Here is a 24604-nt window from a genome sequence, read left to right as displayed (position 1 = left end):
CATGTTGCACGCAGAATCTTCTATAGAATCAATTATAGCACTATTACATGCAGAATCAACTATAGCACCCATGTACTGCAGCCTCTAAGGATCATGCGAGGTCCTGTTAGCAGTTACAGGAGGGCATGGCTCCGCTCTGTTGCTTGTTTCCCATAGATCCACAATGATGATGGTGTGTGGCTCAGACTGAATGATGAGACTGTTAAGAAGTATGTTCCCAACATGAATGGGTACACTGAAGCCTGGTGCCTCTCTTTTAACCAGCATCTGGGCAGAAGCCTTCTGGTCCCTGTTGACGTAAGTAATGGATGCCCCTTTGTAGACTAGCTGGAGCCCCTATGCTGCCCATTTGGGATCGGGAGTTATGCCTCATAACCTTCCAGGTTAACTGGAGCACTGTGCCAGTGCGTTCAGTGATATACTAGTTTAACATTCACTCTCAAGTGCATCCAGTAACCCAGTCCCAAATGCCTACAAGCATGAAGTGCTGATAACTTTGAAGTCAGCAAAATATTTTCTTGCATGTCATAATTCAGTGGCGCAACACTCCAGCGTTTCTTTTGAAGACTTTCACTGAGGCCTACAGAAATGAAAGCATTTGGGCAGGTGCATATGCACAGTAGTTTGTATGAAAGGTACTAACACTTGCATAACTGGTATGTTACCCATCATGTGTGGTGTGGAAAAAACAGCTTCTTGATGTCAGTGCACTGTGCAGTACTGTTTCCTGATGAAAGTGAGCCACTGGATGAGCTACATCAGTGTAACTGAAAGGCACAAGCTGCCCTTCAACTGAACCCCCACTGCCTCTTACTTCACAGAGCCTGACACTACTGCATACAGTGCAGTCTGTAAGTACATGTTGTTTTGGCTTTGTACTCCAGCACATTGTACTCAAGTGAAACAAGTGGCTTTTGGTCTAGACTGTCAGCTTCAAGTGTATTTGTATTCATATCAGCTGACATATTTCGGAATTACTGTTGTGTTACTTTAGGACTGCACTGTGTATCTGAAGATCATCTTAACAGATGAAAATGTATTTGCTATATTTGCTTCATGGCACAGAAATCTTCAAATCAGATGTCCTGATTAACAGCATTTGTTGATTTCTTTGTTTCCAAGTATGTATGCTTAGGAATTAGTGAACAGACAAAGGATCATGTCACACATTGTTTTCTGCCATGAAACAATTGGCTGTCAGAAGACTGCTTTGCTGGAAAATGTGCCATGATTCTGAAAGCACGTTTACTCATGGATTTGAAGGACTCTCAATATGAGTCTCAATGTGAACAGCATGACACACCATAACTTTTTTGGAAGATTGTTTACGATGGTGTAATTAGTTGTTCAGTGATCTTTTAATTTCTTGTATTACCGTATACCTCTTGTAATGCAGGAATGAATGGATTGAAAATTACAATTGGTACCAGATTCAGTTGCAGCAGATTCAGAATTCCATAATTAGGCCTTACCTCAAGTTTACAAGTCCTAATATTAGACAGTAATTTTCATGCAAATGAAAAACATTAAAGGAACGGATTTCTCTCTTCCAAAAAAAGAAAATCCATCCCGTTAGCGCCTTTTCTCTTCTAAGTAATTCCCTACCATGATTTGACTTTCTTGCAATCTGTTGCTCAGAATGCCTTTAGCACTAGCCAAGGAGTCAGGGATATCGACTTTTTGTCTTGGACGACCTTATCTTGTTTCCCTCAGGTGAGTTGTCACAAGGAGAGAGATGTGTATGGCTTTGCTGCTTCTTTGTTTTCCACCAGTGTTTGTCATTATTTGTCCTCTTGAAATGTTGTGTATTTCTGCAGTTCATGTGTGTCACAAATGAATTCAAACACAAATGCATGGTTATTTTTGTGGTTCGTATCACTGGGAAGGTTCAAGATAATATACTGAACATGCCAATAAATGCATTTTTGTACTATTGTTGCTAGTGATACTTTTACACTTTTAGCTAATGGAAGTGTCATATGAAGCTCTGTTTAGATTATAAATTAGTAATTCACATGTCATTTGCATGAAAGTTCATTGGTGTAAGAGACTGAGAGCATACACTACTTGTCCAAAAGTTTGAAGACAGCTGCTAATTCAACGTTTGTTTCAAAATCAAGGGTATTAATAGGCAGTCTGTCCTCCTCTTGTTACCTCATCTGGGAAGGCTTTATGCTAGATATTGAAACATTGCTGTAAGAATTTGAATGCGTTCAGCCACAAGAGCGTTAGTGATTTCAGGTACTGATTGTGGAAGATTAGTTCTGGAACACAAACAACACTCCAGCCCATCCCAGAAGTATTTAGTATTGCTCCACAGCCCAAAGAGTGGGGGGCTTTAAACACCTCTATCTGACTCTAGGCATTGGGCATGGTGACCTTAAGATCATTTGTGGCTGTTCAAGAGTGTCGCTTATTACTGAGGGTGCTTTTCAGTAGAGATTATACATTATCTGTGTAATGGCAATAGAACACCTATGTCAACAATGGGTGCACCTTGAAGTAGCCCTAAGGTCTTTCTGGATACTTTTGGACATATAGTGTATAGTAGCATGTCTTTTGTTTTGTCTTTGATCTTACTTATAAAACAAGCTAGAATGATTTAGGATTCTTTAAACAGCTTGTCTACCTGACAGTCAGCACTACTCTGGAGTAGACTGAAGTACCATAATGTGAATCTCATTGAGATGCTCGTCAAATAGCATTTGTAATGTTAAATTCATGAACGTCAGTGAGATATGTATGTTACTACTCATAATTTGTTTATGTTGCATATATTGTCCTGGATGGATACCAATGAAACAATACAATAAGTATGTGCGCAGGTGATCTTGCTGCTGAAAAATATAGATTGGCCTTTGAACTCAGAGGCAAATATTTTAGAATTTGACAGCCCATATGGACTTCATAAATGTAAAGCACTGTGCCAGCTGCTTCTGTACTACGGAGATTGACTTGTGATCTTTGGTTTTGCAGGAGGCCAGGCCCCAGTCAGATGAGTGTATAAGGGAGACCAATGGCCGCCCCTCACATGAAGCCCCCATGCGCAACCTGGACAGGGTGGGCCTGGGTGGCGGACCAGGTCTTTATAAGGTAGTGAAGACGGGACCCTCGGGTCACAACATCAGAAGCTGCCCAAACCTTAGAGGTATCCCCATTGGAATGTTAGTTCTGGGGAACAAAGTCAAGGCAGTAGGCGAGGTATGGACTCCCAGCTGTGTTCTTTTGGCTGCTAGTAGATAACTTAGTTCCCAGATTTCGTACTGTCTTGCCAGTGCTGCAGTCACTGCATCACGAGTTTCCTTTTCTTCTTTGTGTCCCTAAAAGATTAGACATTTACCTTTGTGTAACTTCCTCTTAAAGAGACAATGTATAATATGCCTCTGGTGTGGATGTGTGATCATTCTATGTATATTAAAATTCTCTCCTAAGTAACACGCATGGCTTCAGCTTTCAGCACTCTTATTAAATTTGTCTTATTACATCTATTTGGAATGGTCAGCGAATGATATGGTACATCTTGTGGACTCTACTGCTATGAGCAGTCTACTGTGGGCAGAAATAAATCTTACATACTGTGATTCCCATGAAATAAGCTTCTCAACAAAGCTGAAGTCATCACTTCAGTGACCTTCTCGGCCCACTCTGAGTGTTTCTTCCTTTAGCACATTTGAATGCTCTCCATGCTCTGCCATGGAGGTGGCGGAATGTGCCTCTTCCTTCTCAATCTCTCCTTAGAGGGTGTGGTGTGTCATGCTGTCCTTTGAATACCCCTCCTTTGAAACACTGGCTGTTTCTCAAGTGTGCACTTACAACTGCTTCACTAGTGTTCCCTTTAGCAGTCACATTGAAAATAGACCAATGTGCTGTGTGTTCGATCCAGTGCTTCAAACCTGTGTTCGTAGTAAATGACATGATACCAATTTAATCACATCAAATACATCAGCATTAATAATCCTAATGCATTTTATTTTCAGTTTCACTGTCATTTTATTCGCTGAGAAACCACTTTCACACGTTTTAATGGTCTTGTTTTTTGAGCTGTGGTTAGGAGTTAAGAAATAAGTTTTGTTCTCTGTATGTCAGGTAATTAACTCTGAAGGCACATGGGTGCAACTGGATAAGAATAGTGTGGTGGAGTTCTGTGAGAGCGATGAGGGAGAGGCCTGGTCTCTGGCCAGAGATAGAGGAGGAAACCAGTATCTGCGCCATGAAGAAGGTAACACCACACCCACAAAGAAAATAGAGTTTAGAAGGACAACCAATCTACTCAAAACAAGACACCCCAGTACAGAAAGCTGATGAAAAGGATCGTCATTCATTAAACTGGCTTTGTTTTTTTATAACAGAGCAAGTCATCCTGGAACATGGTGCTCAGACTCCTCCACCCAGCCCCTTCTCAGTGCAGGCCTTCAATAGAGCCGTAAGCAGTGGAGCCCAAGGATTTGATTATGGCATTTCCAACAACAAAGGTGAGCATAGAGAATCGTAGGAAGACAAGAAAATAAAGTTTATCCTTCCATTCTGCCTTGATAACACTGCATAACATAACCAGCATTTCTCCAAACCTTTGTATGTTCTGTCATGATATCTTCCTGGATGGTCTCATCATAATTTTATATATACATCATTTGAAAACTTATAACTCATCCCAAACGTATGTATTTGCATAAAGACCCGTGATTAAGTAATGTATAAACTCATTAACCAGTTTGCTTAAATCATATATATAAACTACCCACACGCTCAAGCTGTCAGGTTCTGTTTTGGACTAAGCTCTTTGCATCTTTCATCCTCTTCTTTGCATTTACCAAGAAACACCAATACTTCTCATCAGTGTTGTGTAGAGTAGTGAACTAAGTGATAGTATGTTGTATGCTTTTGCCTTTGTATTACCTGGATCTGTTCATTGCAGATTTAGTGCTGTTTTGAGAATGATTTAAGCTAAACATTGAGTGAGTGACCGAATGAGGAGAGATACAGTTATTACATTGCTTTATTGCCCTTTCTGTTTTTATTTGTTCATTTGTTTTAGTACACAAGGCATTACTTTAAGGGTCTTTCCCATTTCAAAACGCATTCCTGCAGAGTACAACGGAGTAACAGAGTAAACATGTGTTTTTTTTTGCTTTGTTTGTTTTTTTTTTCAATGTTGTTTTTACCTTACCTTTTATCATTTTTTAGTTTTTTTATCTTTTCTTCTTTAATTTCTTTATATTATTAATTTCCCAAAACCTTGACTGTAGGTTGTTAGAATTAAATTAGGCATGCCCAACTTCCAGCACTTCTGCAGGGTCTCAACACAGCACATGTAGTAAATCACACACTTGCTTGAACTCATAACTCAGTAACTCAGTAATTTGCCAACCATGATTTTGATATTTATTTTTTAAAATAATTATTTTATTCGGTTCCTCAACTGATCTACCGCATTTGCTGGGAAAAAAAATATTTTTTTTATGCTACAAAACTTGGACACAATTTCAAAGTACTGTTGGCTTTTTTACCCCAGGTAGATTTAAGTGAAATGAACAGTAAATGTGCTTTTACTGTCTGATAAATAGCTTCTAATTTTAGCATATCATATCATGTAACACCCTGATGCCACATGTTATTAAATTTGAAAAAAAATGGACCATTCTGGAGCGTTTTTTAATTAAGGAAGCAGAAATCACTGACAGATGATTCTGGAATAGTCGGTCTATCTTTTACCTGTGTTGTGCATGCTCATGTGTCATTGTGTGTCATGGCTAGCATCAGTGCCATGTATAACATGCATGGGCAAAACTCTGTGTGCTGCAGTCAGGTCTTACCAAGTTTTGCCCCATTGTCTCTTTCAGCTTCTGACTTGGTTTAAGGCCTGGCTCTTGCCATTCTTTCTTCGTTTACTGCTGCTGAGTGGTGCTCCCATAGACCCTTGCTGCATACTGTGGTGTCTTATGGGCTTTTCATCACTGCCTGATGCTTACAGTTGTTACCATTACAGTTCATGATGAGAGGCTAGTGATAGGACCAAAGTTAAACTAGACTGTTCCACCTGGTTAACACTTTTTTAAATTTATTCTGTCATATTTTAGCAAGAAATGTAAACGAGCTATGAACTGTATTTAACTTGGAAGTGATGAAAGAAATGTCAAGGCAATGTTGCCAAAGCCAGTGCCTTATCCATGGCCTGGTATGCTACACCTTAACCATCAGAGGTGTGGGATTTTAAATCCAACTTGCTGTCCCCGAACCCTTTACCTATTACCCCATAGTTCAACTGACCTACTGACACCCCTCTGTACTGCCAGTGAGTGTGTCTCTGTGGGCCGTTGATCAGACTAGCATTTTTTATGGTTCCTATCGAGGATCGTAAAAGCTATAGTCTTCCCCTTGTCTTCCACATTACAGGTGACCGGCTGAGTGCCATACTGAATTCCATTCAGTCTGGGCCTTTCCTCCCAGCTCCCTCCGTATTTGAGCAAGCTGCCAAACCTCCCTCTTCCCTTGCCCACAGCCCTTTTGTGTTTGGACAGTCCCTTTCCCAGCAGCCTCAGCCACAACCACAGCTTCTGAGTAAGTCTGTCTGTCTGTCTGACAGTGGTGGTGCTTGCTTGCCCAGGTGCTGCTTGTATTCTTATTCTTTTATTTACTGGTTTGGTTTCTTGTGCTCTGTTTAGGCTTAGGTCCCCTGCTCTTCAACCTGTCTTCCCCCATACTCGCTTGCTATATTTGCTATATCATCAAGTAACACTTTTCTTGTCCTCATCTTGTAACCATTTAAACCATTAGTCTCTATTAAATTTCTGCTGCTATTATATCAGCTTTTATTTTAAATGTTTGTTCACCTTATCACGTTATCATTTTATTTCATTTTTTTCTCTGATTTACAACATGTACTTTGTGATTCTTTCATTGTTTTACAAACAGCTTTTAAGAGGATGAGGTATTAGACTAAAACAGCTGAGAATATTTCAAAATACCCTCACTCACTCACTCTCTGTGGTACTAAATATGCAGCTATCTAGTAGAACTGTTTGAAAATACATATGTGAATCAGCTAAAATATACTAACTCAGTATGGGTCTGCATATATCAGTAGCTCTTCAACCAGCCATTATAGTCCCATGCGCACTCTCAGGAACAAATACCAGCATTACCCCCCCCACACCCCCCCACCCTCAATCCCCCTGGCACTTGGCCTTAGTGACTGCATTCTTCTTTCTCTCTCTCTCTCTCTCTCTCTCTCTCTCTCTCTCTCTCTCTCTCTCTCTCTCTCTCCCTCTCTCTCTCTCCCTCTCTCTCCCTCTCTCTCCCTTTTTTCTTCCTTCTCCTTCTTCCTTCTATTACATCTACCCTCTCTATGTCTGTCTTGCTCCTGTACTCTCTCTTTCTCTGATAGTTTTCTTTGGTTCAATCAAGCCTTGTTGCTTACTCTCCTTGCAACTGTTTTCCGCTGTAGATGCTTCATCACGCAGCCTTGCTTCACGTGAGCGTGTGCACAAAAGCAGTGTGACTGGGCCTGGCACCGCTCTCTCATCTCTTGCTCTCAGACAAAAGGGTGGGTAATGCATGCCTTTCCTGGGAGCACCCAGGAGACTCACTACTGGGATGGGATTCGTCTCATCCACTGCTCCATGATCTGTGTACTTTCCCTTAGGTGTGGGTATGGAGTATATAGCTCGTTAAATTTTGCAGCATTAGAGGTATTGGCAGAAATGCTCAGCTCTGGCAGGGTACACTCTAATGATTGCAGAAATACTTTTACGTCATTGTAACTTAGATTCACGAAGTTGACATGATTAAGTGTGAATTAATGAACTGGAAGGCTAGGGTTTCAGTGGATTATTGTCATGTTCCTCTCATTTCAGATTTTTTCATTCTTTCTGTCCTTCATGTTGTTTACAATCCTCCCCCCTCCTTTTTTAATTTTTAGGTTACATATTTTACTTTAATATATTGTATAGTTATTTTGTTACCCTGCCACACTGTGAAATTTCTAAAACCCTGAAAAGCCTGTACTTTGTGGGGTTCCTTCCCACACATGGTAATTGTATACTCTGGTAATCACTGGTGTGTTATGATATGTAGGTGAGAGAGGGAATGTGGCAGCTCGATCCTTGTCTCCTGCAAGCAAGCACCATCAGGAGAGTCGCTCACCCAAACTGGATAGCCGTTCCAACCGCACTACTGACCAGGGGAAGATCAAGACCATCGACAGCTTATCAGCCAGCGAGGCTCTCATCCTCAAGTCAGATACAGGCAAACTGCGTTCTGACTCCCACAGCCGCTCACACTCACCCAACCACAATACCCTACAAGCCCTAAAGGCCGATGGTAGGACCTCAGGCCTCCGTGCCGAGTCTCCAACCCCCAGTTCCCGCTCTTCCTCACCCAAACAGAAGACCCTCTCCTCAGGCAGGTCAAGTCCCTCTAGCATCGGTTCCCCACGCTCTTCCTCTCCACATGATAAGAACCTGCCACTGAAAGTCAGCCCCTCTTCGAAGGCCCGTCTAGACCCTCCACGTGAAAGATCAAAATCTGACTCCTACACACTGGATCCTGACACTTTAAGAAAGAAAAAGGTGCCCCTAACAGAGCCACTAAGAGGCAGGTCTACTTCCCCCAAACCAAAACTCCCACCCAAAGAGGGAAAAGGTGGAAGCAGCAATGCAGAAAATCGTGCCCCATCTCCCCATGTTGTCCAAGAGAACCTCCACAGTGAAGTGGTAGAACTGTGCACCTCCAGTGCCCTGCTGTCAAATGATGTCAGTGATGTCAGTGATGTCAATGATGAAAATGCAGAATTGCGCAATGCTGAAGAGGGCTCCTCCAAAGTACATTTCAGCATTGGAAAGGCTCCTGTCAAGGAGGAATTGGACAGTCGTTCCTCACCTAAAGTCAGCCGAAAGACCTCTAGCAGACATGTACGGCCGAAAAAGGACAAATCAGGTCCACTCTTTAAAGGGGAGAATGTGCGTCTCACTGAGCCTGCTAAACAGGCCATGTCACCTTCTGTGGCTGAATGTGCCCGAGCTGTCTTTGCAGCCTTCCTGTGGCATGAGGGCATTGTACATGATGCGATGGCCTGTTCCTCCTTCCTGAAGTTCAACCCTGAGCTCACCAAAGAGCATGCACCCATTCGCAGCTCACTCAGCTGCCAGCAGAGCCTAGATGAGAAAGAAAGCAAGCTGAAAAACCGTCACTCTCTGGAGATCTCATCTGCTCTCAACATGTTCAACATCTCACCTCATGGACCGGACATCTCTAAGATGGGAAGCATCAACAAAAACAAGGTTCTCTCCATGCTTAAAGAGCCACCATTGCCTGAGAAGTGTGAGGATGGGAAGGGTGAGCCTGTCTCCTATGAAATAACCAGCCACTCATCCATAAGATCGAAGTCTCTCTTGCCCCTTACGCTCCAACACCTGGTGGCTTTTTGGGAGGACATTTCTATGGCGACTATCAAAGCTGCTACACAGAACATGATCTTTCCTAGCCCTGGTTCCAGTGCCATTCTAAAAAAGAAGGAAAATGAGAAAGACAGCAAGAAAGCCAAGAAGGAGAAGAAGAAGAAAGAGAAAGCAGAGGTGCGTCCTAGAGGGAACCTCTTTGGGGAGATGGCGCAGTTGGCCATGGGAGGCCCAGAGAAAGACACCATTTGTGAGCTTTGTGGAGAGTCTCATCCATACCCTGTTACCTACCACATGAGGCAGGCCCATCCAGGTACAACAGCTGTTTTTTATTGAAAAGTCTTAGTGTACTACTGAATTTTGTAAAATTCGAAGTGTAAGTATATGTAGATGACATGGATTATGAGTGGTTTCCTTTGTACTCTTTCAGGCTGTGGACGTTATGCTGGTGGCCAGGGCTATAACAGTATTGGTCACTTCTGCGGTGGGTGGGCAGGGAACTGTGGAGATGGAGGCATAGGAGGGAGCACCTGGTATCTGGTTTGTGATCGCTGCAGAGAAAAGTATCTGAGAGAGAAACAAACTGCAGCCAGGGAAAAGGTAAAGCTTAGTTTCACAAGTGCTTATCTGTTTTTTACACACACACTTGCATACACACATCTTGTATGTTGCAAAAGTAGTTCTGTTTAATTCCTGACGGCTGTCAGAGGTAATGTGAAGCATGTGCATCTGCACATATTTTGGTATGTTATACCAATAACATGTAGGAGACAAAAATAATAATAATGATAAATAAAGATAAAAATGCAAATATCTAGCTCATACATGAGACATGCTCTTTCCTGTTCTCTTGGTGATACAGATTAAGATGTTATATTGCTTTCAAACAGTCTAGTGACATTGCCTGAGCTGCAGGACCCTACTGTGTCCTCCACTGGCTGAAAACAATTCATAAGTTTAAGTATCCTACTGCTGGTTGTGTAAGTAGCCCTGTGCTAGCACAGACTTGTTGGCTTGGGTCACCTGATTTGAATCCATGCTACTGTTCCCCAGATAGCTTGATAATAAGGTCGCTATTAGATATTGTTACTGGTGCAAGATGAGTGTTAAAGAACAAGACCCTGCTGTATCTTTTACTTCTACGGAGCTAACCATCAGTCTCCTTTCAGCCAAAGAGCTGTGACAGTTTCTCACGCTGTATATGGCCCATGGAAGGAAAATTGCATTCAAATTTTTAAGTAATCCAAGTTTTCCTTTCCTTCTTAAAATGTACATTTATCATCCCAAGAATATGGAAGGATTGTCTCTAGATGCACATCATTTGAACAGTGCATTCCTTCTATTTTTTGCCCTAGCCTAGAAGTCTGTCAAGTCTGAAAGAGCCACACGTTGCCTAAGAGAGTGCTGTGCATGCCAGGAAGTCCACATGGTACTAGGTTCTTCCTATGACCCAGTTCTTTTTATTTTATTTGTTTATATATTTTTATTTATTTTTTTGGGAGAGTCTTACCCCCTCAGTTTGTCAGTATATCAAGGTGGATTTTTCACTGAAAAGCAACATGCTTGTCTGCTGTCTGTTGTTCCCAGGCCAGGCATTGTGGCATTATGTGGACTTAAGTGCCAGCGTTTGCCAGACAGGAGGTAGTCTTTATGACCTACATGTGGATCTGGTTGGTATCTGACACCAGGATCGGTGTCTTGCCACCATGCCCAGAGCCTAATTGCATTCTCAGCAATGTTTCAATGATGAAAGTCAAAACTTTTTCTGATTATAATGTATCAGTGTGGCCTCCCTAAAGCCCTACTACACTAACTTGGTGAAATATATCCAGGCACCTGTTCTAATTCAGCTACTTTAAGGCGGAGCTGTTGCTGATACTGGCAGTCAGATGCACACACTCAGCTTGCGTAATTGCCATAGAAAAGCATTGCCACTAGAATGGGGTGCTCTGGAGCAGCCTTACATAAGCCAGAGGGCACCATACCCATGTCAAGCTTCGGCTAGAGGCATATAAACTCCACAGCATTGGGCTGCAAAACATTGGAGCTACATTCTTTGGAATGACAATATCAGTATCGTTGATTCAAGAAGAACCGCTAGATGAGGCCCACTCCACATGACTTTGTTAGCATTTATCATACTTCTCCAGCTATCAAGAGGAAAGAAATAGAACTTTAGTTTTAAAGGTAGCTGTGGTTGTATGAATACCAGATTACCACTAGAGTTGACAATCGCTCTGAATTGGCAAGGAGATTCCTGGAGGATGTCTAGTGAGCAGGGTATTTGTGTTACTGTCTACATTAAATGGAAAGTTTGTGTGTTAGGTGGATGATACCATGGTTACAGTCATAACAGTTATGTAACTTTGAAACTTTGCTTTCAGTTTGAAGTAATTGGTTCAGATTTAAGTGTATTTTTCATTTTTTTGGTGTAGGTGAAACAATCCAGGAAGAAGCCTCTGCAGGTGAAAACTCCTCGAGCACTTCCCACCATGGAGGCTCACCAGGTGATCCGTGCCAATGCCCTATTTCTGTTGTCCCTGAGCAGTGCAGCTGAACCCAGCCTGCTGTGCCACCACCCACCCAAACCCTTCCACCCACATCTGCCCAGCCTCAAGGAGGGTGTTTCTGAAGAGCTGCCCAACAAAATTGGCTGCCTGTATCTGCAGACCCTGGCCCGGTACATAGCACAGCCCTGTTATTACTGAGTCATATAACATTTCATATTTGCTCAAAAAATGTCATCTAACTTGAATTCTTTTATCTGTGAACGTTGATGTCAGTCAACAGTTGTATTCAAGCATCTGATGTGAGCTTGATCTCAGTGTCTTTTGTTGCAGTCAACATACTGAGAATTTTGGAGCATACCAGGATGAAAATCTGTTTCAAGATGAAATGCGCTACTTGAGATCGACTTCAGTTCCTGCTCCTTATATTTCTGTCACACCGGATGCTTGCCCTAATGTGTTTGAAGAGCCAGAGAGCAACATGAAGTCTATGCCACCTAGGTAGGAGCGCATAGTCCACTCTAAGTGATAGTTTTACTAACTGAGGCAGAGATGAGCTTTTCAAATAATCTGTTTCTCTCTCTTCACTCTTTGCTTTGGTAGTCTTGAGACCAGCCCAATCACAGACAGTGACACAGCCAAGCGGACAGTGTTCCAGCGCTCTTACTCTGTAGTAGCTTCTGAGTATGACAAGCAGCACTCGGCATCCCCTGCACGAGTGAAGGCAGTGCCCAGACGAAGGGTACACAGTGGAGACGCAGGTATGTTCTACTTGTATTTAATGGCACATCCACAATATTGTTGCCTCTGACTTACTAAATAAATATAACTTGGAGTTGTATGTTCTAATACGTCACAGAATTTTCTGATGTTCTATTAAAACTGCTGGAATAGTTCACCTGGGTGCTTTTCCCAGTCTACCACAGATACATTAACCTAATCCATTTAGCCCTCGTTTATGCTTCATGTTTCATGAAAGTTAGCAAGATACATTTTTATATAACAAAATGTATCTGTATTTTTTCGTGAGCAGTTATTTGGAGGTGCTCTGTCTCCTTCTACTTAAATTGGTTTAGTTGGTGGTAGGTGTATATAAGTCTAGATACTGCTTAGAAACATTCTCCTCGGATATTACTGGAGATTTAGTTTTAAGAGAACTTTTGTAACAAAGAGACCTCTATGTACAGAAGGTAATATGGCCCAGTATTTTTATACATCAGCCTTGTAAAACTATGGGAATTGCAGATTTGTGTTGTACTTAAAAGCATTTTGTTGGTAATCACCTGTTTGAAACTAATCCTAGCTCTCGCTCTAAAATGGTATAAAAGTATAAAAAAGTATAAAATTGAATTAGTTTGTTTAGGTCATGACTTTCTAGTAGTAAAAGTTTAGACTTTTTCAATATATTTGGAGATACACATATCAAGTCTTCAAACAGTATTGGTAGATAGGTGAAATGATTTAACAAGTGACACTTAGAATGAAAATTTTTGTCATTGTTTATATAACTGAAGTAAAGAATAATGCAATTTCCTTTGTAGAAAAAGTAAGTACACCCCTACATATATCACTGCTTTTGCTCTTTGTTATTGGAGTATGTGGTATCATCATGCTTGGATCAAGAGTTTAGATGTCTATGAGCCTGGAAAGGGGTTTGAAAAGATATCCAAAATATTGGAAATCAATCATTCCACTGTCTGAAAGATTATCTACAAGTGGAGGAAATTTAAAACTACTGCCAACTTGTCTAGGCCAGGCTGCCACAGGAAAGCAGACCGCAGACCATAAGATGCTAAAAGAGGTCTCCTAAAATTTGATCACTGGTCCTGCAGGTAGCTCTTGAATCCATTGTGAATTCTTTTGTGCCAGAGACTGCTTGAGGAGAATGCAAAAAAAAAGGTTGAAGAAATAGACCATCTAACAGGATAAGGATCATAAACATACAAGTAAATCCACTGAGGAATGGAAGAATTGGAAGGTCTTGAAAAGGCCTAGTCAAAGCCCAGATCTGAATCTCACTGAAATGCTGTGGGGGGTTGAAAGAATTTTGAATGGAGAAACAGGCAAAACATTCTCACAGTAGATGTCAGAAACTAGTAGACAGTTACAGGAAATGTCTACAAAAAGTTATTTCTGTCAAAGGGAGCAGTACTAGTTACTAAAGCCAGACAAAAAAGACATCTCGGTTTTTATTATTCTTTGGAATAATTGTTCATGAAGCCAAATTTCCATTGTTTTTTGTTCTATTGCATAATGTTTATCTGTACATACTTTTTAACTGGCGATGTCCACGTATGTCCAAAAAAATATGAACATGTCATAGGGTGTACTTACTTCCTCAAATGACCTATAGATGTTCCTATGAAGCAAGTGCTCTGTATTCTTCTTCTGTTTTAGAAGTGGGCTCCTCACTTTTGCGGCATCCTTCTCCTGAGCTGTCTCGTCTAATCTCAGCTCATGGCTCCCTGAGTAAGGGGGAGAGAAATTTTCAGTGGCCTGTGCTTGCCTTTGTCATTCAACACCATGATTTGGAGGGCCTAGAAGTGGCCATGAAGCATGCTCTGCGCAAATCTGCCTGCAGAGTGTTTGCTATGGAGGTTAGTGATAACTGGTCACATACTCTACCTGGTAGTGATACCTGTTTCATGTTCTCATCAGAGTATATCCTTATTCATGTCTTTGCGCTATACAATCCCTATTTCATAATGAAGATCCTCCTTTTCCTTTGTCAGGCTTTTAACTGGCTGCTATGCAACGTGATTCAGACCACGTCTCTCCATGATATCCTCTGGCATTTTGTGGCTTCTCTCACCCCATCTCCCTGTGAACCAGAGGAGGAGGAGGAAGAGGACAACAAAGGGAACAAAGAAATTGTGGAGCAGGTGTGTGGCAATTTGTTAATTTTGTGAATTAACAACATACTGTATGATTGCTTTTACAGTAATTTTAACAGATGTGTCCAGTTAAGGACACTGCTTTTGTTTTCTGTCTGTTTTGAGAGTATTGAGCAGGGATTTGTTACCTTTGAATGCTGTCTGATCTGTTGTTTTGCAGGAGAAAGATTTGGGTGTGTGTGAGCATCCGCTCTCTGATATTGTTATTGCTGGAGAGGCCGCTCACCCGCTGCCCCATACCTTCCATCGACTCCTTCAGACCATCTCTGACCTGATGATGTCACTACCCAGTGGAAGCTCTCTCCAACAAATGGCCCTCAGGTAATTAATCCTCTGTGAAACACATGCCTCTATGGGCACCTATATGTTACATGCAACTGTGAAATCTGTCTTGTAACTGATATTTTTGCTTGCAATAGGTGTTGGAGTCTCAAATTCAAACAGTCAGACCACCAGTTTCTGCATCAGAGTAACGTGTTCCATCATATCAACAACATCTTGTCCAAATCGGATGATGGGGATAGCGAGGAGAGCTTTAACATCAGTGTGCAGTCAGGATATGAAGCCATCAACCAGGTTTTAATTACATTTTTCAGTAGTCAAACTCATTGCTCCTTTAAACAGCCAAACCAGTCTGGGTAGTGTATAACATCAGCCTTGCAGAAACACTTTTAACTCATAAAATATTGAAATTCAGATCAAAACTTAAAATACTTTTACTATTACCACATTAGCAGTATATTTTTCATGCACATTTTGAAATAATTCTTTGAACGCAGGAGCTGTGCGTGGTAACCTGTTTGAAGGACTTGACCAGTGTAGTAGATATAAAAACATCCAGCCGACCAGCTATGATTGGCAGCCTAACAGATGGATCTACTGAGACTTTTTGGGAGTCAGGGGATGAGGACAAGAACAAGACCAAGAGCATCACCATCAGCTGTGTGAAAGGCATCAATGCTTCTTACGTGTCTGTACATGTGGACAACTCCCGTGACATTGGGGTGAGTCTGAGACTGGGGATCGTGTTTTATAGTTATTATCATTTTGTAGATCATGTGATTGTTCAGTTAATTAACACTTGCATGCAGATTCATGTTGTGCTGCTTCTGCTTTTTCTGATCCATTAGAACAAAGTCACATCGATGACATTTCTATGTGGAAAGGCAGTGGAAGACCTCTGCAGGATCAAACAGGTATGTCATTCAAATGTCACATTAAACTCTGAATATTAAACAATCATCAGTAATATGGTTGAAGATTCAATGGGAAAAGCAATCAATTAAGTCTATGTGGACATTTCAATCATGTGTCCGGATACCAAGTTACTATTGATTTCCGTGGCCTTTTTATTTAGTGATCTCTTTGTTGTCGTAGATCGACTTGGACTCAAGGCACATGGGATGGGTGACCAGTGAGTTGCCTGGAGGAGACCACCATGTGATCAAGATTGAGATGAAGGGCCCTGAGAACACTCTGAGGGTGAGGCAAGTCAAAGTGCTTGGCTGGAAGGAGGGTGAGAGCATCAAGATAGCTGGACAAATCTCTGCCAGCGTGGCCCAGCAAAAGAACTGTGAAGCAGAGACCCTGCGCGTGTTCCGCCTAATCACCTCACAGGTTAGTGTGTCTTTAGATCAAGGTTGTGGAACTGAGGGTCAGAGTCTGGCACAGTTTGGTGATTTCCCTGCTCTAGCACACCAACCACAACTGCTGAAGTTCCCCACCCATACTTTTAGATGCTGTAATCCAGTTTTTTTTTTTTGAGGTTGTTTGAGGTTTTTTTTTTGTTTTTGTTGTTTATTTGTAAAGTCAAGTTTTTAAAGAAGGATATGGGCCAGAAATGACCTCTTTTAACTTTCTACATGACACAGAAGATGATGGCAATAATGCTTACTTATTTTCCTACACTCCTTTGAATATTGTGGGTAGTGATACATTCTGGTACATCGCTTTCCACATTACTCTTTCTCACCTACGTGTGCAAAAACATATGTCATTGAAGCTAGTAAGCCAGAATGCAAGTTATCATGTTGATAGATAAATAATGTTTTTGATGCAAAAAGGATTTGTCAGTATGTTTTAAATACTCATTCATAATGCACACAATAACTTGAGACCATTTTGAATTTAAACTTGTTCTGAGCCCTGTTGAAACATAAGGAGACACTTTCATTGCTGTAAATTGTTTGAGAATAAATTTAGAATAAATTTAAAGAAATTGTTTTAGAATAAATGTGGCTTTTCATTTCCTTTAAATTAAAGCTGTTTATGACCAGTACGCTAAAATTAAACTTCTTACTTGCACTTAAAATAGTTCCTATCATTTGTGTAGGTGTTTGGGAAGCTGATTTGTGGAGATGCTGAACCTACTCCAGAGCAGGAGGAGAAGAACCTTCTGTCATCTCCTGAGGGTGAAGACAAGGTCAGTGCCAGAGTAATCACATAATCACAAGAACCATAATCACAAGAACTAATCTAATAGACAAAGGCCAATCATGTGTTTATTGAAGATAATTGCTTTTATTACTAATTTCTTGTCAGGCACCATCTGATGCTGACTTGAAAGAACACATGGTTGGCATCATCTTCAGCAGGAGCAAGCTCACTAATCTACAGAAGCAGGTACAATATTGTGATAAATTAGTGTCTTGCTATTATACCACAAAGTCAGAAAATGCTAAATCTCATCCACGTTTTTTAATCCTCATTAATCCTTATTTTGTCCCCAGGTGTGTGCCCACATTGTGCAGGCCATTCGCATGGAGGCTACACGTGTGCGGGAGGAGTGGGAACATGCCATCTCCAGTAAGGAGAATGCCAACTCCCAGCCTAGTGATGATGACGCCTCCTCAGATGCATACTGTTTTGAATTGCTATCAATGGTGCTTGCCCTGAGTGGGTCCAATGTGGGTAGGCAGTATTTGGCTCAACAACTCACCCTACTACAGGATCTCTTCTCCCTCCTCCATACGGCTTCACCACGTGTCCAAAGACAGGTGTGTCTAAGTCTGTGTGTATAATACGCACTCTTCTTCTTTTCTCTCACATGTGACTATCACAGTCTTAGCTAGCTTTAGGATTAATGGCCCTGCACTCCACACAGGTGACCTCATTGCTCAGACGTGTGCTTCCTGAAGTGACTCCTGTGCGGTTAGCCAGTGTAATTGGAGTGAAGGCCTTGCCCCCAGCAGATATCAGTGACATCATCCATTCTACGGAGAAAGGAGACTGGAACAAGCTAGGAATCCTGGACATGTTCCTGGGCTGCATTGCTAAGGCCCTCACCGTACAGCTGAAGGCAAAGGGCACCACCATTGTGGGTACAGCTGGTATGGCAGCAGGCAAAGGTGTAACAACAGTTACATTGCCTATGATTTTCAACTCAAGGTAAGCTTGCACTGATTTGCTACAGTAATCTGAAAAAAAAAAATTTACTTCAGATTCATGAAATGAGCCTACACGTGAAAGATTGAGCTTGGTCTATGCTTCAGCATGCTCATTTGTCCCTTTTTCCCTTTCTTTTTTTTGTGTAGTTACATCCGGCGAGGGGAAAGTCACTGGTGGATGAAGGGCTCAACCCCACCTCAGATTGCAGAGATCATCATTAAGCTGGTTAAAGATATGGCTGCTGTTAGTATTCAGTCTCAATTTTTGTTTCCACACCTCTCAATTCCTGTTCATGGTTTTGTAGTGGTTTTGGAGGAAGGTAGACCCACCATTTCTTCTATGCAGGGCCATCTCTCAGATGCCTGGTCCAGAGTGACCAAGAACGCTATTGCTGAGACCATTATTGCTCTCACTAAGATGGAGGAGGAGCATCGCTCACCAGTGCGCTGCATTGCTACCACGCGGGTATGACTAAGCTTTTCATTACTCAGTCCCTTCTGTTTCTTTTGAGCACAGGTCAGCTTAGTGAGTGCTCTTCAGCAAATCTGGCCACTGAGCTGTCAAGTGTGGGTTGGGTGGAGTGTACTGTTCAAATGTCCTTTTAAAACAGACTTTAATAGCAATCCCAAATAGCATTTACATATAAAATCAGAAGCCCTCATTTACAGCAGATATAGAATTTTAAACATGAAAAGAGACCAGTATCCAGGTTATTCTTTTTGTATTTGTTCTGTTTTTTAAGTGAATATAATTAAACATTTTATGGAGATGGTCAGTTGAAGTGTAATAAAAGAATGTTATTCTACTACAGAGCAAATTATTTTTAAAATGGGTTAAGCTAAATGTAATGTATTTATATGATTTCTTCACAGCTTTGGCTGGCTCTTGCTTCTCTGTGTGTGCTGGATCAGGACCATGTGGACCGACTGTCCTCAGGCCGCTGGATGGGCAAAGACGGCCAGCAAAAACAGATGGTACAGCATACAGTCTCTAACAGGCCCCTGTGGACACAATAAAGAGCCATAAATACACAGTTACCTCATAGGCCTACTGCCGAAAACTGGCTCTTTACCTTCTTTTGCGTTTGTTCACAGCCTATGTGTGATAACCATGATGACGGAGAGACTGCAGCCATCATCCTGTGTAATGTGTGTGGAAACCTGTGCACTGACTGTGACCGCTTCCTCCACTTGCACCGCCGGACACGCTCCCATCAACGACAGGTATGCTCCCGTTCATGCAACTGTTACATGATATGGGCAGAATAACAAATTGTGATTATTTTTACATTTTGTGATGGTGAATTGCAACTTATTAAACAATATATTGCAATATATTAAACACCTTGGTGCTTTCTCAAACATATTACCATAATTGAATCATGTGATTCATCAAAACACCCACAGAATATCACCCATCAGGAACATGAGTGATTGGTCAGGATGCTTACAGCAAACAATAAACAAACTCTAATTTGCATATTGCAAAGGCCAGTATTGTCATAATGATTATCAAGCGATATATGCAAGCCTAATTCACGGTGAGTGGGATACATCATGAAACCTGCTCAACAATATATTGCTCTTGTTGCTGTTTGCAGGTTTTTAAGGAGGAAGAGGAGGCCATAAAGGTTGACCTGCATGAGGGCTGTGGAAGGACCAAACTCTTCTGGCTCATGGCACTGGCTGACTCCAAGACCATGAAGGCCATGGTGGAATTTAGAGAACACACAGGTGAGGCGAGCTTACACTCTGTGCTGGTGAAAATGTCTTCTGCTGTATTCTTAGGAAGTGGATTGTTTATGGACACTGTTTGGATGATATAAAATTGACTAAACTATTATCGTCTGCAGAATTACCATGATGAATGATATTATTGTGATCCTAATTCAGTTACGAAACACCTGTGACCATTACATATCCTTACACTATAGCTTGCATTTTTCCTCATGGTAATGTAATTGTTGGAAAATTAACTCCAGCTTCGTCAGTTCGGTTCGTTTTTTGGAAACCAAACTGCTGCACCCTTCTGAACAAATTCATACATTTACTCATTATTGGAGAGTATTAGCATTAGCATGTATTAGCATTTCTTTGTTGCATGTACTTCAGCATTTGTTGCCAATTATACATTTTCCAAACTTTTCCAACTGGCATTTAAAGAAAATGCGTGTAGTTAATTAGCTGTTCATGTTATGTTTGTATAGCCTCTAGAGAAAGAACAATAAGCTGCAGAATATCAGCACTTAATTTAAAAGGATTGCGATGTTCGATAATATCAGTTTTTCATCCCAATTCTAAGGGACACTCTTTTTATCCATCCTTATGGCCATAAATCCCCTTGTCTCTCAGGTAAACCTGCTTCAAGCAGTTCAGATGCCTGCCGCTTTTGTGGAACCAGGAATGGCACGGAGTTGTCTGCAGTGGGAAGTGTGTGCTCAGACCCAGACTGTCAGGTACAAAGCTTTCCCTGTCCTAGAATATATGCACCATATTGTAGAACTACTGTGTCTATTTGAAATTTAATAAATGCAGCAAGAGGGCTATCTGTTATTGTAATGTGACCACAGTGACACATTGTTATGCTCTGTGTGTGTGTGTGTGTGTGTGTAGGAGTATGCAAAACTGGCCTGCAGTAAGACCCATGCGTGTGGTCACCCTTGTGGTGGGGTGAAGAATGAAGAGCTGTGTTTGCCCTGTCTTCATGGCTGTGACAAGAGCACTGGCTGTCTCAAACAAGATGCTGATGATATGTGCATGATCTGTTTCACTGAGGCTCTGTCTGCTGCCCCTGCCATCCAGGTATATGTTGTGAAGAAAAACTGTAATTGTGGCCACAGGACAAACAGTTGGCATATTATTCATTATAAGGTCATAACTGTTCTGTAGGTCTGACATGTCTTTGTCTGTTCTTAGCTGGATTGCAGCCATGTGTTCCATCTCCAGTGCACACGCAGAGTCCTGGAGAATCGTTGGCTTGGGCCCAGGATAACCTTTGGGTTCATGTCGTGTCCTATCTGTAAGGTATGTAATCTCATTTGTACTTTTAAAAGAGCTACAAACCAAAAGCTGCTAAATCAAGCAAAAGTTCAATGTTTTCTTTAGAGTACATGTACTTTGGTATCTTTGGTAACACTCATGATTTTTTTTTTTCTTGGAATCTTTTGTCTGTTCTAGAACAAAATTAACCACTCAGTGATCAAAGATCTCCTGGATCCCATTAAAGAGCTGTATGATGATGTGAGGAGAAAAGCTTTAATGAGACTGGAATATGAGGGCCTACACAAGAGTGAAGCCATTACAACGCCTGGAGCCCGCTTTTACAATGACCCTGCTGGATTCGCTATGAATAGATACGCTTATTATGTGTGCTACAAGTGCAAAAAGGTTAGCTCATAGGGTTCCAGACATTTTTAATTTATACATTGAAATTAGTATTTAATGGTAAATATATAATCTAGTCTTTTTAGTTCATATGTCATATCTATTAAATATATATTGTACTTGATATGCCAGTACTGTTTCTGATCTTGTTTTGCACTTTCAGAATTCCGTAAAGCCTTGTATAAAGTAAAGCAGAACCTTAAATGATATGAAAGTAGCACTAATCCGATCAGTTTACGTTAGTATGCAAGAAATTACCCACCGGCTATAGTGTTTTTTGGCTAAAAGTATGAGTTAAATGCTAAATTCTGCAGGCCTATTTTGGGGGAGAGGCACGCTGTGATGCAGAGGCAGGACAAGGCGATGACTATGACCCCAGCGAGCTCATCTGTGGAGCATGCTCAGATGTGTCCAGAGCACAGGTTAGTAAAAAGGAATGGTGTGTTCTGAAAAATGCCAAATAGAAACATTCTTTAATATATATGATGACATGATTTTATATATGTATATATGTGTATATACAACATTCTATATAAAACACTCACCATGCACTTTATTAGGAACACCTGTACGCCTATTTATTTATGCAAGTGCAGGGCATGAAATTATGGAGATACAGGCCAGCAGCTTCAGGTAAAGTTCACATGAACCATCAGAATGGCCAGACTGGTTCAACCTGACAGAAAGGCTCAGTAATTCAGGTAACCACTCAGGTACAATTGTGGTGAGCAGAAAAAGCATCTCAGAATGCACGTTAAATCTTGAGGGCTACAACAGCAGAACACCACATGGTTCCACTTCTGTCAGCCAAGAACAGAAGGCTGAAGCTACGGTGGGCACAGGCTCACCAAAATTGGACAGTTGAAGACTGGAGAAATGTAGCCTGGTTTGATGAATCTGGATTTCTGCTGAGGCACACAGTTGGTAGGGTCAGAATTTGGTGCCAACAGAATGAATCCATGGACCCAACCAGCCTTGTCAATAGTCCAGGCTGGTGGAGGTGGTGTAATGGTGGGGGGATTTTTGGATTTGGATTGGATTTGTTTGTTCCAACAGCAACGATGTATATAATCATGCTATTTATAATATGTACTGTTTTATTTGTATAGAGAATAAACAGTTATCTTCATATTTAAAAGAGTCTTGTCTCTTTTTTGCAGATGTGCTCTAAACATGGAACAGACTTCCTTGAGTACAAATGCCGTTACTGCTGTTCTGTTGCTGTGTTCTTTTGCTTTGGGACCACACACTTCTGCAACGCTTGCCATGATGACTTCCAGAGAATGACCAGTGTCCCCAAAGAAGAGCTGCCTCATTGTCCAGCTGGTAAACGTTTTTCTGTAAAAATGCGCTGTGTAACGTTATTTTAAATTAATTTAAACCAGCTCGCAGTCTAAGCACCATGACTGACATATTTACTTTTCTTGACAGGTCCTAAGGGTAAACAGCTGGAGGGAAGTGAGTGTCCCCTGCATGTTGTGCATCCTCCCACTGGAGAGGAGTTTGCCCTCGGTTGTGGCGTGTGCAGAAATGCCCATACCTTCTGAACTGCTGGACCCTGTCTTACTCCCTCTTTGAGTCCCTGTTTTACTTGTCCTGCTAAAACAGCAGAGTCCTGCTTAAGTCCAGTCTGAGAGTACTTACCCTGGATGTCTGGCTAAGAGGAGGCACTGATAAGCCACTGTGCTTCAGGATTCAGTTTCTCTCTCTATCTCTCAATGGACGCTGAAGAATATAGGAAATTAAAAGAAAAAAAATATGGAAAAAACTTTGTGACGTGTTTGCATGCAGCCGTTGTAACCCTCGGCTCCCATAAACGTTGCACACCACCCGATCACTGAAGTGTAACAATATGTAAACTGACTCTTTTCGTAATCCTGTACAGTATTCTCCACTATTGAGTGCATCATTGCTTGGCAGAAAAGATTCTGGTAAGATTATATAAGTGGACTGTCAAGAATGTTATGTTGGGAGGAAAATAGTGTACGATTTATCTAATCTTGTATATAATGATAGTATCCAAAATAGGTGTATTCAGATGTTGCTACTTTACACTTCAGTTTTGTTTGATATTCTGGGTTTTGTTTTGAGCCAGAACTTTTAATGAAGTGCAATACTGGGTGTGCCTCCTATCTTGCAGCTGTAAACATATGGAATGTATGTCAATAAAAGCCACTGTACATTTTTATACAGTGATACACGCCATTGTTTTCCCTCTGCAAATATAACAAATATCATCTCTGTGCTCAGAAAACTTTGATGGGCCTACGTCTGACGTGTCCCTTTCAGCTCCACAATGTTATAATGTGGTACAAACCCTTTTTCTGTCTTTTTAAAAACGTTAAAAGGTGAGTATGTTCTACCATCGTGTTGTAAGAACAGAACACAGAAATCTTTGGGCTGGGGTCAGTCTTCACACCAAAAAAAAAAAAAGAAAAAAATGGAAATTGTGAATCATTTTTTGGAAGTGTGAGAATGTGTGGAAGTGTGATGAACAGCTGCTGTAAAAGAAAAAAATGCTACTTGTAAATCTGCTCTGTATTATCTGTGGTGGATAGAGTTGGACGGTAATAAACCAGATTCTCTGTTCTGCAAGGTACATTACAAAGGTGTCGTGTTTTTTTTTTTGTTTTTTTTTCTCCTGACAGAGCTGTCCTTAGCTATTAATGTGTAAGGTATAACAGTATGGTAATAGGTGTCTGTACTAAGGCTTACTAAAAAAGAATTCCTGCAAAAGTCAGTCATTAAAATGTGCACATTATTTTGAGTGGTTCTGATGTGCAATACTCCATTGTGGAGAAACACACAGTAGTGGTTATAGCAACCAGACATCCGAGGAGTTTCACGCAGTTATTGCATGAATTGTCTGATGTGTGAGACATCGTTTTACTGTAGTTTTGAGATGGTTTTGGCCTAAAACATTTTTTTATTTATAGTTATGATAAAGAGGTACATGTAAAACAGTACCCTTTTTTACCACAATTTCAAAATAATCAATGTTTTGTGTAGGTTCACTGGTGACCTATTTAAGGATGGCT

General features: G+C 41.2%; 1 protein-coding gene across 9 annotated transcripts in view; it reads left to right on the top strand.

Annotated features, from left to right (window-relative positions):
- The window catches only part of mycbp2 (MYC binding protein 2), a 77585-nt gene extending 53415 nt beyond the window's left edge, over nucleotides 1–24170 (top strand). For 4 of the 9 annotated variants that reach the window (XM_036564482.1, XM_036564263.1, XM_036564337.1 and 1 more), the window contains 33 exons: nucleotides 157–297; nucleotides 2977–3201; nucleotides 4087–4219; nucleotides 4350–4472; nucleotides 6394–6558; nucleotides 8074–9708; nucleotides 9826–9995; nucleotides 11831–12075; nucleotides 12236–12403; nucleotides 12506–12663; nucleotides 14300–14499; nucleotides 14635–14784; nucleotides 14957–15117; nucleotides 15216–15372; nucleotides 15576–15800; nucleotides 15927–15992; nucleotides 16174–16413; nucleotides 17129–17218; nucleotides 17338–17418; nucleotides 17526–17792; nucleotides 17900–18183; nucleotides 18330–18426; nucleotides 18529–18648; nucleotides 19056–19157; nucleotides 19278–19406; nucleotides 19784–19916; nucleotides 20535–20638; nucleotides 20796–20984; nucleotides 21099–21206; nucleotides 21360–21569; nucleotides 21881–21988; nucleotides 22727–22892; nucleotides 22998–24170. In XM_036564482.1, coding sequence (XP_036420375.1) covers nucleotides 157–297; nucleotides 2977–3201; nucleotides 4087–4219; nucleotides 4350–4472; nucleotides 6394–6558; nucleotides 8074–9708; nucleotides 9826–9995; nucleotides 11831–12075; nucleotides 12236–12403; nucleotides 12506–12663; nucleotides 14300–14499; nucleotides 14635–14784; nucleotides 14957–15117; nucleotides 15216–15372; nucleotides 15576–15800; nucleotides 15927–15992; nucleotides 16174–16413; nucleotides 17129–17218; nucleotides 17338–17418; nucleotides 17526–17792; nucleotides 17900–18183; nucleotides 18330–18426; nucleotides 18529–18648; nucleotides 19056–19157; nucleotides 19278–19406; nucleotides 19784–19916; nucleotides 20535–20638; nucleotides 20796–20984; nucleotides 21099–21206; nucleotides 21360–21569; nucleotides 21881–21988; nucleotides 22727–22892; nucleotides 22998–23113 — 6666 coding nt within the window. In that variant the 3' untranslated portion in view covers nucleotides 23114–24170. The remainder of the gene's footprint in view (nucleotides 1–156; nucleotides 298–2976; nucleotides 3202–4086; nucleotides 4220–4349; nucleotides 4473–6393; nucleotides 6559–8073; nucleotides 9709–9825; nucleotides 9996–11830; nucleotides 12076–12235; nucleotides 12404–12505; nucleotides 12664–14299; nucleotides 14500–14634; nucleotides 14785–14956; nucleotides 15118–15215; nucleotides 15373–15575; nucleotides 15801–15926; nucleotides 15993–16173; nucleotides 16414–17128; nucleotides 17219–17337; nucleotides 17419–17525; nucleotides 17793–17899; nucleotides 18184–18329; nucleotides 18427–18528; nucleotides 18649–19055; nucleotides 19158–19277; nucleotides 19407–19783; nucleotides 19917–20534; nucleotides 20639–20795; nucleotides 20985–21098; nucleotides 21207–21359; nucleotides 21570–21880; nucleotides 21989–22726; nucleotides 22893–22997) is intronic. The other 5 variants (XM_036564415.1, XM_036564706.1, XM_036564632.1 and 2 more) reach the window with 5 other exon arrangements.
- The last annotated feature ends 434 nt before the right edge of the window (nucleotides 24171–24604 follow it).

Source organism: Colossoma macropomum, unplaced genomic scaffold, assembly GCF_904425465.1.
Source record: "Colossoma macropomum unplaced genomic scaffold, Colossoma_macropomum, whole genome shotgun sequence".
In the NCBI taxonomy this organism is placed as follows: domain Eukaryota; kingdom Metazoa; phylum Chordata; class Actinopteri; order Characiformes; family Serrasalmidae; genus Colossoma; species Colossoma macropomum.
The sequence above is the reverse complement of the archived record's forward strand: the minus strand, read 5'-3'. Positions and strand labels throughout refer to the sequence as shown.